We start from the raw sequence: 15186 nt of genomic DNA, 5'->3' as shown, positions 1-15186 counted from the left end.
GAAAAGGGTATACAATCTTTGGACAATTCAAAAGAAATAGAACAACTTGGAGAAGATGCTGCAATGGTTGTTCCCCCACAAGATTCAGTGAATGGGCAGCATATAGAACAAAAGACATATTGATTTCTCTGCTGAATTCAATTTTGAACACCTGTGTGTGCTGCAGCCATGAGAGTTCCACTGTCATAGCTTTCCCCCCTGTAATCAGCAATATCTAAACCATCTTTTTTTCAGCTTCTCTAAAATAACCTCCATAACACTCTGCCCTGTTTTGGTGTGGATATCAATGAAATCTACAAAGCTCTCAACTTCAAAACCTCAGCATACCTTAATACCCGAGACATTTGTTCTGTTCAGGAGTGGTCCAGAGTATGGTTAGTTGGACAGAATATAGAAGCATTTAACTTCCCTAACCTTTCTTGGGATCCTACCAATAAACTCATTTTGAATTCAGTTTGGTAAGTACATCACCATTGTGGTACAGGTCTTAATAGCTTCCACATGATCTCCCACCACACTATCATACCTTGCAAGCAATTCTAGTAAGCCCAATAATCTACCATTACAAGACTTGTCTAATTTCTTGTGTGAACCTGTAGCAAAATATTCAGGAGACGACAAAATATTATGGCATATGTCCTGCTACATCTGATAGCAGGTGTGCATATCTCTGTCAGTTGTATGACCATTTTCCAACCATTCTGAAAGTTCCATCCAGTGAGTGATTGCTTCCATGTGTTCCTTTGAATGTTCATGTTGTCCTACTCATTCGCTAAAGCGGAGAAAGGTTGTGAACCCAGTTTTATAGTTGGCAAAGGAAGATGAGGAATTCGGCTGGAAAAGCAAACAAGTGAAACAGAACAACGAGGCAAAAGTCAAACTGTACATCAGCTAGGATTGCCGGTGTAACCCTCCATTAAGAGTTGTGACAAAGAACCACTGTAATACTTCCTTTGTGTTTGCTAGGTGAAAAGTCTTGTTCTTAATTAATTGTTCTTTTCTACCAAAAGACAGCAAACAGAATCTGCCAATAAAAGTTGAATCTGCCTTATCAAACTCAAAATTCTGCTGCATGCTTTCAATGTCAACATCCATAACAATTACACTAGCAACCAACGGGCAACTTTCTGTCCCAGAATCAGAGACTCCAGCACCCAACAATCCAATGCTTAGGTCAGTTACAGAGTCAAGGACATTGAAGTCTGACAAACCCAAATCAACATCCTCACTAGCTAAGGAGGGCTCAGAAGGGCGAGCAGAAATGTCTGCAGATTGTTCACTAGGAACATGGTCAGACTTCGCATGTTCCTTGAAACTCTGTAGAGCACTCACACACTTTCTGATCTTCAGGAGATGGGCCTGCTACAGTTTGCACTTTTGAGCACCACACTTGTGCTTGTAGATATTCATGGCGGAAATCACAGCCAATTCTGTCCAAGAGAGACTTCATGTCTTCAACATGAATGTAAAATGTTCTATACTTGAACACTCTTCACGGGTAAATATCTTACTAGGGATTCCGACAGAACTGTCAGTTTGTTTGGGGAGACCTTGAAAACTGTGGTGTTCCTGGATCAAACCAATCCAGTGCAAACGAGGACATCCTTTTTTTGCTTGGGAACAGATTTATATGGGCTCATCCCCTTGTCATGTTTTTCCACTGTTTTGATGTTTCTTGTGCAGCATCAATTTTGTTCTCACTCATCAGAATGGAATCCACCGTCACCTATGTCTGCAGATCATCCTTTGGTCATGTTTTCTTCCTTCCAGATTTGCCTTTTCTTGCATTTGTCCTGATTTTTTTCAGAGACTACACTACCTTCTTCCCATTTGCACATTTACCTATTAACGTCTGCGCAGCCAGGATGGGGCAACATGTTAGAGAAGTGCTGCAGGAACATGTTTCAATTGGGAATAATTTAACCACATACACCTTTTCCATTTTTACTTCTTTCTGCATAATCCTTTGATTATGAAGCAGCCAGTCTGAGCTTGTAGAAATAATTTTTATTCGTTATCAGATCACTAGACCATCCATGGTCTTTGATTTGCAATCATCTCCTTTTGAGCCAAGTACATGTTCTAGGTTACACTGCCCTTGCGTTATGAAGTACACAATCTCGTCTACAGGCATGTAATCAGCTAGGAATTCAATTTGATCAGGATTAAACTTGCTGTTAGCATGCTTGGGTAACAGATGGTAATTCCCAATGCCACGCTGTCCTCCCAAAACTTCTTTTAGCTAGAATGTTTGCAGGCAGTAGAAAGCCAACACCATTTTGTCCATCTCCGCACACCACCCCCATCCTGCTTCCCCATGCACCCAACCCCTGTGAATCCGGACCCCCTCATACCCCTGCCGAGTCCCCTACCGAGCCCCACTCCCAGACCCCCCACTCCCCCTGCATCCAGACCCCCCTGCACTCACACCACCCCCACTGAACCCCCCACCCCAATGAGCCACACCCTCCTGCACCTGGACCACCGGGTGAGCCCTGCACACCTGGACCCCCACCTCACCAAGCCCCACTCCCCCAGCACCCAGACCACCCCTGCCAAGCCCCAGACCCCCCTTGCTGAGCCCCAACCACTTTCACCAGCTGAGCACCCAGAACCCCAAACAAGCCCCTGTGCATCCAGAACCCCCCACCACCACCACCACTCAGACCCTCCTGAGCCACCTGCACCCAGATTGCCTCATGCAGAACCCTCACCCCACACCTGGATCCCCCCCACACACACTTGGATCCTGCTGGGCTGAACCTGCCTGCCCACACCTGGTGCATCTGGCATGGAGGATGTTTCTGGGGCAAGTCTGGCCCGTGCGCTGTGTCAGGGTCGGGTGCAGCCTCACCGTCGAGTCCATGTCCCGGGGCGGGGGTGGGGGGAATCTGCAGGGTGATCTCCCACCTCTGTGCAGCCAGTGGCCTGGGCTCCCCAGTGCCATGCTGCAGCCTCCACATTTATTTATTGACAAATAAAATTTGCAGACTTAAAATATTGTGCACAGAATTTTTCATTATTTTGGTGCAGAATTCCCCCAGGAGCAAAGGGAATGCGTGCAAAGTGGCAGGGGACTGGACTCGATGACCTCTCGAGGTCCCTTCCAGTCCTAGAATCTATGAAAGTGCACACCTGACCAAGAGTATGCATGGCAAGGAAGCATGGGCAACCTACTTCTTCACACCCACCTGGAGCGAGTACAGCAAACCAGCCAGAGCAAATGTCAGCAAATCATGCTAGGAGCTCGCTCAACCCAGTGTCAGCAGGGAGTGTCTGCTCGTACCTACTCAGGCTGGGAGAGACATCAGACTTCCAGTCTGGTCAACCCATGTGCACAACTGTCCGGCACCAGCCACAAATTACCACTATGGTCAGAAATTACTTGCAAACTGCAAGTACTGTTGGGAGCAGTGCACAACAGTCTGATCTAAGAAGGGACCATCTGCGAAGTACCAGGCTGCCTACAGATCATGTACAATAAGCTAGGCCAACTAGCAATGGTACGCAAATTCCAAGATGAATATCAGACTTTTTCCCCCCTTTTTATTCAAAGTGCAGAGAGTGTTGTTCTTCAACAAGTTTCAATTTAGGACAGAAAAGCTTACTATCTAGGTCTGAAAAATTCCACTGTTTTCTTGGCTCTAACAAAGTCATATGTTGATAATTTTGTGGTAGCAACGCAAACCTATGTGAATTATTATTAGCCACACAGGCAATGATCCCTGCAAGTGCTCCCAAAAGACCGTGTTTGACAAGTTATCCTTCAGATAAATCCAAGAGCTTCCAGAGGCCTAAGCAGCCACTGGGCCCCCGCTGGCAGATGTTCCCCACCAGTGCTTAATTTGTAGTGAAAGAAGTGTGGGGCTCAAGCAATTAGGTGCTGGGACTCAAACAATGTTTTTACTTTCACAACTGATGCGCAGGTGCCAGGGCTCTGAGCTGCCAGGCCCAGAGGTGCCGGGGGCTCAGCCCTGGTACAAATAAAGCCCTGCCCCCCACGCATTGAAATCAGAAGGAGCACCCCTGCTGCCACAGCCCATCTGGTGCTGGTGGCCAGGACAGGCAGCGGGGGGCACCTGGGCATGTCACTTGACACCCTGGTGAGAGCCAAGGGGCTGGAGCAGGGAAGGGCCCAGGACTGCGAGGGATGACTAGGGGCAGGCTAGCTTTGCAGCCCCCCAGCTGCCCAAGGGTTGCCTGAATTCTGCAGCCCCCCCACCCCCAGCAGGGCCCCGCCCCTAGCTGGGCGTCAGGCGGCTCAGCCAGCCCCGGGATGCTGCCAGCAGCGGCGCCCCCGAAGTTCTGCCTGGGGCCCCCCGCGAGCCCGGCTCGTTGCACCCCCCGGCCCGCACTCACCCAGCGCCGCCAGGCTGCGCACCCCGCCGCGGGGCAGCCCGTGCGAGTCCAGCAGCCGGAACCAGCCGTTGGGGTAGAGGGGCGGCAGGTCCCCGGCCCTGCGGCTCCGGCGCGCCCGGCGGGCGGCCTGGCGGCGGCTGCAGCCCGGCTCGGGGAGGTAGCCCACGCGCTCCGGGGCGCGCCGCAGGGCCAGGGGCCGGGCGCACAGGCGGAGCAGGGCGGCGCCCCCGGCCAGCAGCAGCAGGGGCAGCGCCCGGCCCCAGCTCCCGGGGTCCCCGGCGGGCAGCAGGAGCAGCGCCCCGGCGGCGCACAGCAGCAGCGCCAGGCTCCGGGACGGCCACAGCTCCATTGCGCCGCGCTCTGCCCGCCCGCCCCGCCGCCCTTATACCAGCCTGCCGGGGGCGGGGCTGGCGCGGCTCCAGCCCGACCGGTCCCTCCGGCAGAGCGGGGCCGGCAGCCTCCCCGGCCGCGGCGGGCTTCCCAGGCGGAGGCGTCCAGCCCCCAGCGTCTAGCCCGTGCGGGCTGGCCTGCCCCGCGGAGGTCACAGCAGTCTCTGCCCTGGGGCCCGGCTGCCCAGGGATCCCCTAGATAGGCGGTGGGGCTGGGGGGCTGCCGCACCCCCTGGCTTGAAGTGGTTTCCATCACATACAGGGTTTCCAGTTTGGTTCAAAGCAGCAAAGAGTCCTGTGGCACCTTAAAGACTAACAGACGTATTTCCAGTGCCCCTGCCTGGACCAGCAGAAGTTGGTCCCATCAAAGCCATAACGTCCCCGTTTCTCTGCTGATCTCCTGCGACCAGTCTGGCTACACACCACAGGGGGGAACGCATGACCCCATCCCCCCAAATGTGAGCAGGGGCTGAACTGCAGTCGCAGGCCAGGCTCCCTGGCCCTGGCCCTGCAGCCCGGCCTCACCACGCAGGGGTAGTTCTCTTTTGCCCTACAGGCACAGAGGGCAAAAGCGACTGGCCTCAGGCACCAGCAGCTCATCCAGAGCTCCACCAGAACCAGGAGTTCTGGCTCCCAGCCCCCTGCCCAGCTTGTGGCTCTTCCTCCCACCTGCTGCTTTGGGTTTGGGGATCCAGTTGCTAAGGTAGCAGATTGATACTTAGGACACCTGGGTTCTATTTCCCCATAGCCTTGGGCAAGATGTAGGCCCCTTCCCACCTTTAGTCTGTGTAGACTGGGCCCTTGTTGGGGCAGGGATTGTCTCGCCCTCTGTCTGCAGCCACCTAGCACCCTACCCTAATACATCCCACCTTTCCCTGCATCTAGGCAGAGGTTTGTGCCTGGGGTTAACCTCTGCCCGAGTACCCCCTTTTGTGACCTAGCGATTCTCCTTTCCTCTAACCACCTGCCTTACCCTGCCATCTCTGCTGAAACAGGACCCCTGAAAACCTGCTCTCTGCTGTGCCTGCTGCTCTGGAGACAGGGGAGTTGGTGCTTATCAATGGAGAAGGGTTTGTCCCCTGGCTGTTTCCCGCACCCTTTCAGACTGGCAAGGCCTCCCTTGTCGCTCTTTCCCCAGACTCCAGAGTTCTGTACTCCCTTGTCACCTCTCACACTGGGAACGCATTGGAACTAGCCACTCCACGGTGCCGGCATTGCACCAGGCTTACTGACAATAGAGATGAGAGGCTGCAGTCCCAACAGAATAACACTGAATGCCCATGATAGCCTCACCATGGAACTCGTCACATTTCACTTCATGTTTGTGTAAAGACAGCTCCTGGCTGGGTCCCCTGTGGGTGTACTGAGCCTAGTGGCCTGCTAGGCCAGGCTGAGAGCTTCCTGGCCAGGCTCTACCCTGCCATCCTTCGATCCCCAATCCCTTTGGATCCCTTGGCAAGGGGGCGGAGCTAACTCAGGGAGAACGGATTTAAAAAACCAGCTCGTAAGTGACCAGAGGAGCTAGCGAACAGGAGCAGCAAACGGGGGTTTAGAGAGGGAGCGTGAGACCCAGATGCACATAAACATTCTCTAAATGTAGGCCCATAATAACCCCAAGTTATGTGCCCTGTGACAGTCATCGGATCTCCGTGTGGAGCCACGGATTGACATGCTCGCTTCCCGTCTCATTACATAGAGCGGAAACAATTCTGGAATTCAAGGGTCAAGCCTTTGTAAAGTTTACCCTGTTCACAGCATTGTCCAGCACCTCCTTCAAGTTGGTAGGCATCCTTTTGGCAGCAAGCGCTTCCCTAGGTACACTGCAAAGCACCCACATTGCCTTGGGAGCATCTGCTCTGATACGTGTCACTACTCCACTATGCCTGCCAGTCATTGGCTTTGCTCCATCGGTGCTGATGCCAATACATCGTGACCAGGTGCTATGTTGATTTATGAAGCTGTCAAGCAATCGGAAAATCTCCTCAGCTGTTGTTCTGGTAGACAGTGACTGGCAAAGCAAAATATCCTCCCGTATAAATGTACCGCACGTACACCAGAAGGTGAGCTAAGCCTGCCACGTCTGTGGATTTGTCCAACTGCAGAGCAAAGTACTGGCTGCTGGTGACACGGTTTACTAATTGACTTAGGACATCCTTGGCCATGTCATCAATTCGACGTGACACTGCGTTGTTTGATAATGTCACAGACTGAATTAATCTGGGGCCTTCTCTCCAAGCAGAGCACTTACCATGTCTGCAGCCACCGGTAGTGTTAGCTCCTCTGCTCTGGTGTGAGGTTTTCCTGACTTCACAACTCTGTAACTCACTAAGTTTGATGCTTCAACGGCCTTCATATTGTCAGTGGCAGCAGAGCCCAAAACTCTCTTGCTTGCCATTAGCTGCGCCCATGTCCGCTTGAAAAAATTCTGGTGGTTCGTCCTTGTGTTGTTCATGTTTTGTTTCCAAGTGTCTGTGTAGAAGAGTCGGTTTTAGGCAGTTATTCGACAGGACTTCACCACATAACACACACTGCAGCTGAGGGTATTCACTGTCTCCAGTCCAAGTAAATCCCATTTGGATGTGTGTAGGGAGGCGGTGTGATTCCCCAGTGCCCCGGAGAGGGACGAGCTCCGCCGGACACCAGAGTGGGCGGAGCCAGAGCACTCCAAGCCCGCCCCCCAGAGGGTCAGAGGCCGGACAGGAAGTATAAGAGCTCAACCCCAGAGCTCACTCAGGAGGCAGCTGCTAGAGAGGCCAGACACCTCTGGCCAGGGGCGGCTCTAGGCAACAGCAAAGTAAGCACGTGCTTGGGGCAGCCCATTTGCAGGGGTGGCAGGGATCCAGCATGGGAGCTAAGAACCAACAGGGGGCCCTGGGAGCTGTAGTTCCTTGGTTAGCTCCCTGCCTATAGAGCCAGCCCTGGAGCAGGGAAAGAACTACATTTCCCAGCATTCCCTTGGCCACTACCAACAGGAAAGAGGGGGAGGGAGGGAGGGAGCTGAGACCTCATGCTGCAGCCTGCTGTGAATGGAGAGCTGCACTGGGAAGGGTAGGGATACCATATTTTAACATTAAAAAAATAGGACACTCCACAGGGAGGGAGGGTAGCCCCACCCTGCCCCCATCCACTCCCTCCGACTGCCCCCCACAGAAACCCCAACCCATCCAACGCACCCTGTCCCCTGATCACCCCCTCCCGGGACCCCTGCCCCTAACTGCCCCCAGGACCCCACCCGCTATCTAAGCGCCGCTGCTCCTTGTCCCCTGATTGCCCCCTCCCGGGACCCCTGCCCCTAACTGCCCCTTGGGACCCCACCCCCTATCTAAGCCTCCCTTCTCCTTGTCCCCAACTGCCCCCTCCTGAGACCGCCCCAACTTCCCCCCTAGGACCCCACTCCCTACCTGTCCCCTGACAAATCCCCGGGACTCCCATGCCTATCCAACCGCTGCCTGTCCCCTGACTGCCCCCCCAACCCCTGACCCATCTAACCCCCCCTTCTCCCTGCCCCTGACTGCCCCCCCCGAACCTCCGCCCCATCCAACCCCCCAACCCCCTTACCGTGCCACTCAGACCAGCATGTCTGGCTCTGCGCAGCGCCAGACACACTGCTGCATACATGCTGCCGTGCTCCCCCGCGGAGCCACAGCCCCCTTCCCCCAGCACCTGCCTTCCAGATTTGAACACCTCAGAATTCAGGAGTGCTCAAGCTCAGTTTGGGCAGCTGTTACTTCATTTCTCCCAAATCAAATATACTGATCCACTGTAACTTGCTGTAAAAAAAGTAGGATAAAATTGAGCAAGAATTGCTTCCCAGTGGTTATTAGGACTGGAATTGCTATTTTCAACAGCCATTGCCTTTTGTTTGTTTGTTTGTTTAAAAGGAAGACAGTGATATTGCATTGGCAAATTCCCCATAGAAAGAAAGAGTGGAAGAAAAGAATAATAAAGGCACCTCAACTTTTCCTCATTTATGTAGGACAGTCTTATAATATGCATCCAGATATCCTCCAATCACACAAGCTGAAAATTGTTCCACTTTACTGCAGTTCTGTAACCATATGGGAACCAATCCTGTCTGTGTTCTGCGCACATCTAAAATTCCTGCTGAATGACCCACCCTGGGAGTGAGTTACCAGTGACCCAGGGCTGTGGCGGAAGGAGGGTGCAGGTGGGGGGGGGGAGAGAGCCCAGGGCTGGGGCGGCAGGAGGTGTGTGGGGGGGGCAATGGTGGGGGGGAATGAGGGAGCTCAGAGCTGGGGCGGCAGGGGGTGTGGGTGGGTGGGGAGAGCCCAGGGCTGGGGCAGCAGGGTGGTGCGGCGAGGAGCCCAGGGCTGGGCCGGGGGGCAGCCAACATTTTTTTTGCTTGGGGCGGCAAAAAACCTAGAGCCGGTCCTGCCTCTGGCCCAGCTCCCGCCAGGGAGACTCCAGCAACCAGAGGCGGATCTGGAGACTGGCCTGACCGGCCGACACTCAACAAGGACCAGCATGTGGGAGAGTCACTGAGCCTACCCCTCACCAGCTACCCGAAGAGGCGCTGAGCCTACCCCTCACCAGCTACCCTGAGGAGCCAATGGTGATCAACCCCCTGAGGACCCCACCTTGACCCAGGTACCTCCAGAGGGGGAGTTGGGAAGTAGCCCGGGGGCAGCTGATCCTAGTCTGGCTGCAGCACTGCCAGAGCCCATGTCAGTGTGTTACGGCCAGGATCCCCACTGACACTGCAGCGGGTCTTGTGCCACTGCTAGAGCCCCGGGCTGGGACGCAGTGGAGTGGAAGGGCCTGTGTCCCACCCAACACGTGGGTGACAGTCTCCCCCTTTCCCAGGCTGCTCGGAGCCTGAAGCCTGGGTGTGCTATTTACCTGTGTTTGCACAGCCCCTGCCTGGGCCTGAGCCTAGGACTCTTTACTGCCCCACCCTGACCCAGGGCCTGGGCTAATTATCTGTTAATTGTTACCTGTGTGTGCTCAGCCCCCTGCCAGACGGCTTGAGCCAGGACCCCTGTGGCCCGACTGATTCCCCAAGGGGCCGTGCCAGAACTAAGGGAGGTGGTGTGGTTCCCTGCCGCCCCGGAGGGGTACGAACCCTCTCTACAATGTGCTTTTCGTCATATGTACGTTTCTTTGATATAGATCTTGTTTTGTCCTTGGTGTCCATGTTTCGCTTCACAGGCTGAGGGATTCGTGTTGAGTTATTGTCTCACCAGCGGTTTCAGCAAGTGCACTGGTACTGGCAACACAAATCTCATCCCTTCACTTTTCATCACTGATACTTTGTGTGTTCCTCTTAACACTACCTGTCTTTAGCCACCTGTCTATATTTCACTGTTACGTACAGATATAGTTATAGTGTGACATATACAACCCCAAAAAAGCAAACTCTGACTACGTTCTGAGTTCAGTTAGACTGGACAGTTGCTGAGCAACTGAAGCCGTGCTGTACAGTGATTGGAGGCGATCTGTACATCAGCATCTCTATCTATCCGTGTTCTCATCGGTACATCTTGAAGTAAATTAACTGCCATATTTTATATAACAAATTCCCACAGGGTTTTAAAGTTTTGTCTAAGTAGCCTATTATAAAAAAGCAATAAGTAAAATCGTTAATAAATAAAATCCACCATTACACACTTTCTCCCGCATACCCAGATGTCTCACGTGACCCCCAGGGGTACGCATACCGCAGTTTGGGAACCCCTGCCTGAGGGGATGACTTATTAAAGGGGATACTCTATACCCTAGTAAAGAGGAGAAGATAGACATTGATGAAGCACAGGCAAAAGCTGAAGAGAAACAGTCAAATGAAAAAGAGTCCCATTCAGTTACATCACATGAAGGCAGACAGCGAAATATTGACACATTTTATATGTGCTTTTGTACAAATGCTATTTTGTCTAAATACTAAGGTGAGTGAACTTGAGTGCCAGGTATTAAAGGAGGATATTGATATACTAGGCATCTGTGAAGGGGGTCAGCTCACCACTGCCTCATTATGTCTGGGCATGGCATAGCAACTCTCTCTGTCCTGGGGGCAGCAGCTGCCAGCTGCCCTGTCTCTGCAGTGGTGTGTCCCTTCCTGTGACTGGGCCCTCCAGCCAGGTCCCTTCCAAGTCTCTCCCCTTCCAGCATAGTCCTTAAAGAAAAACAAGAGGAATTAATACAAACAAGCGGAGTTAGTGTGTGTGTGGGGGGGGGACGCCTTTCTCTCAGTCTCGATCAGACTCAGGTCCTCCCTTCCCTCAAAAAACCTTCAGACAGTTGTGGTGGGGAAAGAGCCTGCCAAATTAAAGGTCCATTCTCTTCCCTGGTTAGCCCCTGTTCTGCTCCCTTTTAACTTCTCCAGTCTAAGCATTTCTTGCAGGTGTGGTGGGATGGGGCTGTCTGAACCCAGAGCAGCTCCTTAACCCCTTGCTGCCCAATGCAGGGTTTGTATAGCCCATCACAGAAACTTGGTGGAATGATGATAAGTGATAGGACACAGTAATACCAGGGTTCAAAATATATAGGAATGACAGAGTGGGTTGTGCGAGAAGCCTGCCAAACAGTCAGTGGGGCCACTGGACTATTGAGGAGCTAGAGGAGCACTCAAGGACTACAAGGCCATTGAGGAGAAGTTAAATGAATTATTTACATTGGTCTTTACTGCAGAGGATGTGAGGGAGATTCCCACACCTGAGCCATTATTTTCATGTGACAAATCTGAGGAACTGTCCATAAAATCACTAAGTATCCATATTTCCTTCTCTAGTATAAATACAGACATTTCACAATGATATTCATCACCAGTGTGTCATTAGCTTTCAGAAAGAAACTCACTTGATACACTTTTATAATTCAGTAATATTGTATTGTATTGATGCAATTGCTTGTCACTTGAGGTTCATCCCCCTGGCTTTATAGATCAGTAACTTTTGAAATGGATTCTTCTGAAGGTTACACCTCAAAGAAAAGTTTGTTCAAGCTGTGAGGAAGGCGACGTGGAGTCAGGGGTGAAGAAAGCTCCATGCTCTTTCTTCCCCCACTCGTGTTTGCTGAAATGAAAATTGTTCTGTTTCCTGCCATCTCCTCCCCCGCTGGCTTGATGGCCCTGATTACTGCTTATATGTAAATTGAGGCACCCACATTCGCTTGTTTAGGACAGGCCTGCTCACCAACTCCCCCAACGTACCTTGTCCACAGTCATAATTCCAGCATATATTCATAACTCTTAATACTCACCACTGTCGTGGAAAAAGTCACCCACACATTGATTTTAGTTCACAGACTCAAGCCTGAGGCCCGTTTATTGCAATACATACCAACGCACTGGGGTAGCAGTCTGAGAACTACTACCCTGATTCAAAGTACAATTGCCTTTTTAAAGCCGAAAACCGCAATCATATTACACGTTACACGTCATTGACAGGAATAGGAGAGTCTTTTTGGTGGTTTCCGATACTGTCATTTCTTTGCATCATTTGGGGTGCCTGTTACTTAAATGTTCCAGGCAGGGTACAATTACATAATGGGGTATTTATGCAATTGGATTGGGGTGGGGCATGATTAGTCAATTTAGATAAAAAGAACAGGAGTACTTGAGGCACCTTAGAGACTAACAAATTTATTAGAGCATAAGCTTTCTTGGGCTACTGCCCACTTCTTTGGATGCATATAGAATGGAACATATATTGAGGAGATATATACACACCCATACAGAGAGCATGAACAGGTGGGAGTTGTCTTACCAACTCTGAGAGGCCAATTAAGTAAGAGAAAAAAAACTTTTGAAGTGATAATCAAGATAGCCCAGTACAGACAGTTTGATAAGAAGTGTGAGAATACTTACAGGGGGAGATAGATTCAATGTTTGTAATGGCTCAGCCATTCCCAGTCCTTATTCAAGCCTAAGTTGATTGTATCTAGTTTGCATATCAATTCCAGCTCAGCAGTCTCTCGTTGGAGTCTGTTTTTGAAGCTTTTCTGTTGTAAAATAGCCACCCGCAGGTCTGTCATTGAATGACCAGACAGGTTAAAGTGTTCTCCCACTGGTTTTTGAGTATTATGATTCCTGGTGTCAGATTTGTGTCCATTAATTCTTTTGCGTAGAGACTGTCCGGTTTGGCCAATGTATATGGCAGAGGAGCATTGCTGGCACATGATGGCATATATCACATTGGTAGATGTGCAGGTGAACGAGCCCCTGATGGTATGGCTGATGTGATTAGGTCCTATGATGATGTCACTTGAATAGATATGTGGACAGAGTTGGCATTGGGCTTTGTTGGAAGGATAGGTTCCTGGGTCAGTGTTTTTGTTCTGTGATGTGTGGTTGCTGGTGAGTATTTGCTTCAGGTTGGGGGGTTGTCTGTAAGTGAGGACAGGTCTGACTCCCAAGATCTGTGAGAGTGAGGGATCATCTTTCAGGATAGGTTGTAGATCTTTGATGATGCGCTGGAGAGGTTTTAGTTGGGGGCTGAAGGTGACAGCTAGTGATGTTCTGTTATTTTCTTTGTTGGGCCTGTCTTGTAGGAGGTGACTTCTGGGTACTCGTCTGGCTCTGTCAATCTGTTTTTTCACTTCAGCAGGTGGGTATTGTAGTTTTAAGAATGCTTGATAGAGATCTTGTAGGTGCTTGTCTCTGTCTGAGGGATTGGAGCAAATGCGGTTGTATCTTAGAGCTTGGCTGTAGACAATGGATCGTGTGGTGTGTCCTGGGTGGAAGCTGGAGGCATGTAAGTAAGTATAGCTCTCAGTAGGTTTCCGGTATAGGGTGGTATTTATGTGACCATCGCTTATTAGCACAGTAGTGTCCAGGAAATGGACCACTTGTGTGGATTGATCTAGGCTGAGGTTGATGGTGGGATGGAAATTATTGAAATCATGGTGGAATTCCTCAAGAGCTTCTTTTCCATGGGTCCAGATGATGAAGATGTCATCAATGTAGCGCAAGTAGAGTAGGGGTGTTAGGGGATGAGAGCTAAGGAAGCGTTGTTCTAAGTCAGCCATAAAAATGTTGGCATACTGTGGGGCCATGCGGGTACCCATAGCAGTGCTGCTGACTTGAAGGTATATATTGTCCCCAAAAGTGAAATAGTTGTGGGTGAGGACAAAGTCACAAAGTTCAGCCACCAGGTTAGCTGTGACATTATCGGGGATACTGTTCCTGATAGCTTGTAGTCCATCTTTGTGTGGAATATTGGTGTAGAGGGCTTCTACGTCCATAGTGGCCAGGATGGTGTTTTCTGGAAGATCACCGATGGATTGTAGTTTCCTCAGGAAGTCAGTGGTGTCTCGAAGATAGCTGGGAGTGCTGGTAGCGTAGGGTCTGAGGAGAGAGTCCACATAACCAGACAAGCCTGATGTTAGGGTGCCAATGCCTGAGATGATGGGGCGTCCAGGATTTCCAGGTTTATGGATCTTGGGTAGCAAATAGAATATCCCTGGTCGGGGTTCTAGGCATGTGTCTGTACAGATTTGTTCCTGTGCTTTGTCAGGGAGTTTTTTTAGCAGATGGTGTAGTTTCTTTAGGTAATCCTCAGTGGGATCAGAGGATAATGGCCTGTAGAATGTGGTGTTAGAGAGCTGTCTAGCAGCCTCTTGGTCATATTCCAATTTATTCATGATGACGACAGCACCTCCTTTGTCAGCCTTTTTGATTATGATGTCAGGGTTGTTTCTGATGCTGTAGATGGCGTTGTGTTCAGCATGGCTGAGGTTATGGGGCAAGTGATGTTGCTTTTCCACAATTTCAGCCTTTGCATGTTGACGGAAGCAATCTATGTAGAAATCCAGTCTGTTGTTTCGACCGTCCGGAGGAGTCCACGCAGAATCCTTTTGTTTGTAGTGCTGGTAGGGGGGATTCTGTGGGTTAGTATGCTGTTCAGAGGTATGTTGGAAATATTCTTTGAGTCGGAGACGTCGAAAGTAGGATTCTAGGTCACCGCAGAACTGTATCATGTTCGTGGGTCTGGAGGGACAAAAGGAGAGGCCCCAAGATAGGATAGACTCTTCTGCTGGGCTAAGAGTATAGCTGGAAAGATTAACAATATTGCTGGGTGGGTTAAGGGAACTACTGTTGTGGCTCCTTGTGGCATGTAGCAGTTTAGATAGTTTAGTGTCCTTTTTCCTTTGTAGAGAGGCAAAGTTTGTGTTGTAAATGGCTTGTCTAGTTTTTGTAAAGTCTATCCATGAGGAAGTTTGTGTGGAAGGTTGGTTTTTTATGAGAGTATCCAGTTTTGAGAGCTCATTCTTAATCTTTCCCTGTTTGCTGTATAGGATGCTGATCAGGTGGTTTCGCAGTTTCTTTGAGAGTGTGTGACACAGTCTCTCAGCATAGTCTGTGTGATATGTAGATTGTAATGGATTTTTTACCTTTAGTCCTTTTGGTATGATGTCCATCTGCTTGCATTTGGAAAGGAAGATGATGTCTGTCTGTATCTGTATGAGTTTTTTCATGAAGTTG

General features: G+C 50.7%; 1 protein-coding gene across 1 annotated transcript in view; it reads right to left on the bottom strand.

The window, feature by feature from the left end:
* Window positions 1-4708, bottom strand: part of LOC135891455 (cholesterol 7-desaturase nvd-like) — a 44181-nt gene extending 39473 nt beyond the window's left edge. The window contains exon 1 of the mRNA XM_065419010.1: window positions 4360-4708. Coding sequence (XP_065275082.1) covers window positions 4360-4708 — 349 coding nt within the window. The remainder of the gene's footprint in view (window positions 1-4359) is intronic.
* Between the last annotated feature and the right edge of the window lie 10478 nt (window positions 4709-15186).

The sequence above is a fragment of the Emys orbicularis genome, chromosome 18 (assembly GCF_028017835.1).
Source record: "Emys orbicularis isolate rEmyOrb1 chromosome 18, rEmyOrb1.hap1, whole genome shotgun sequence".
Taxonomy (NCBI): domain Eukaryota; kingdom Metazoa; phylum Chordata; order Testudines; family Emydidae; genus Emys; species Emys orbicularis.
Note: the sequence above shows the minus strand (reverse complement) of the source record. Positions and strands in the feature narration are given on the sequence as shown.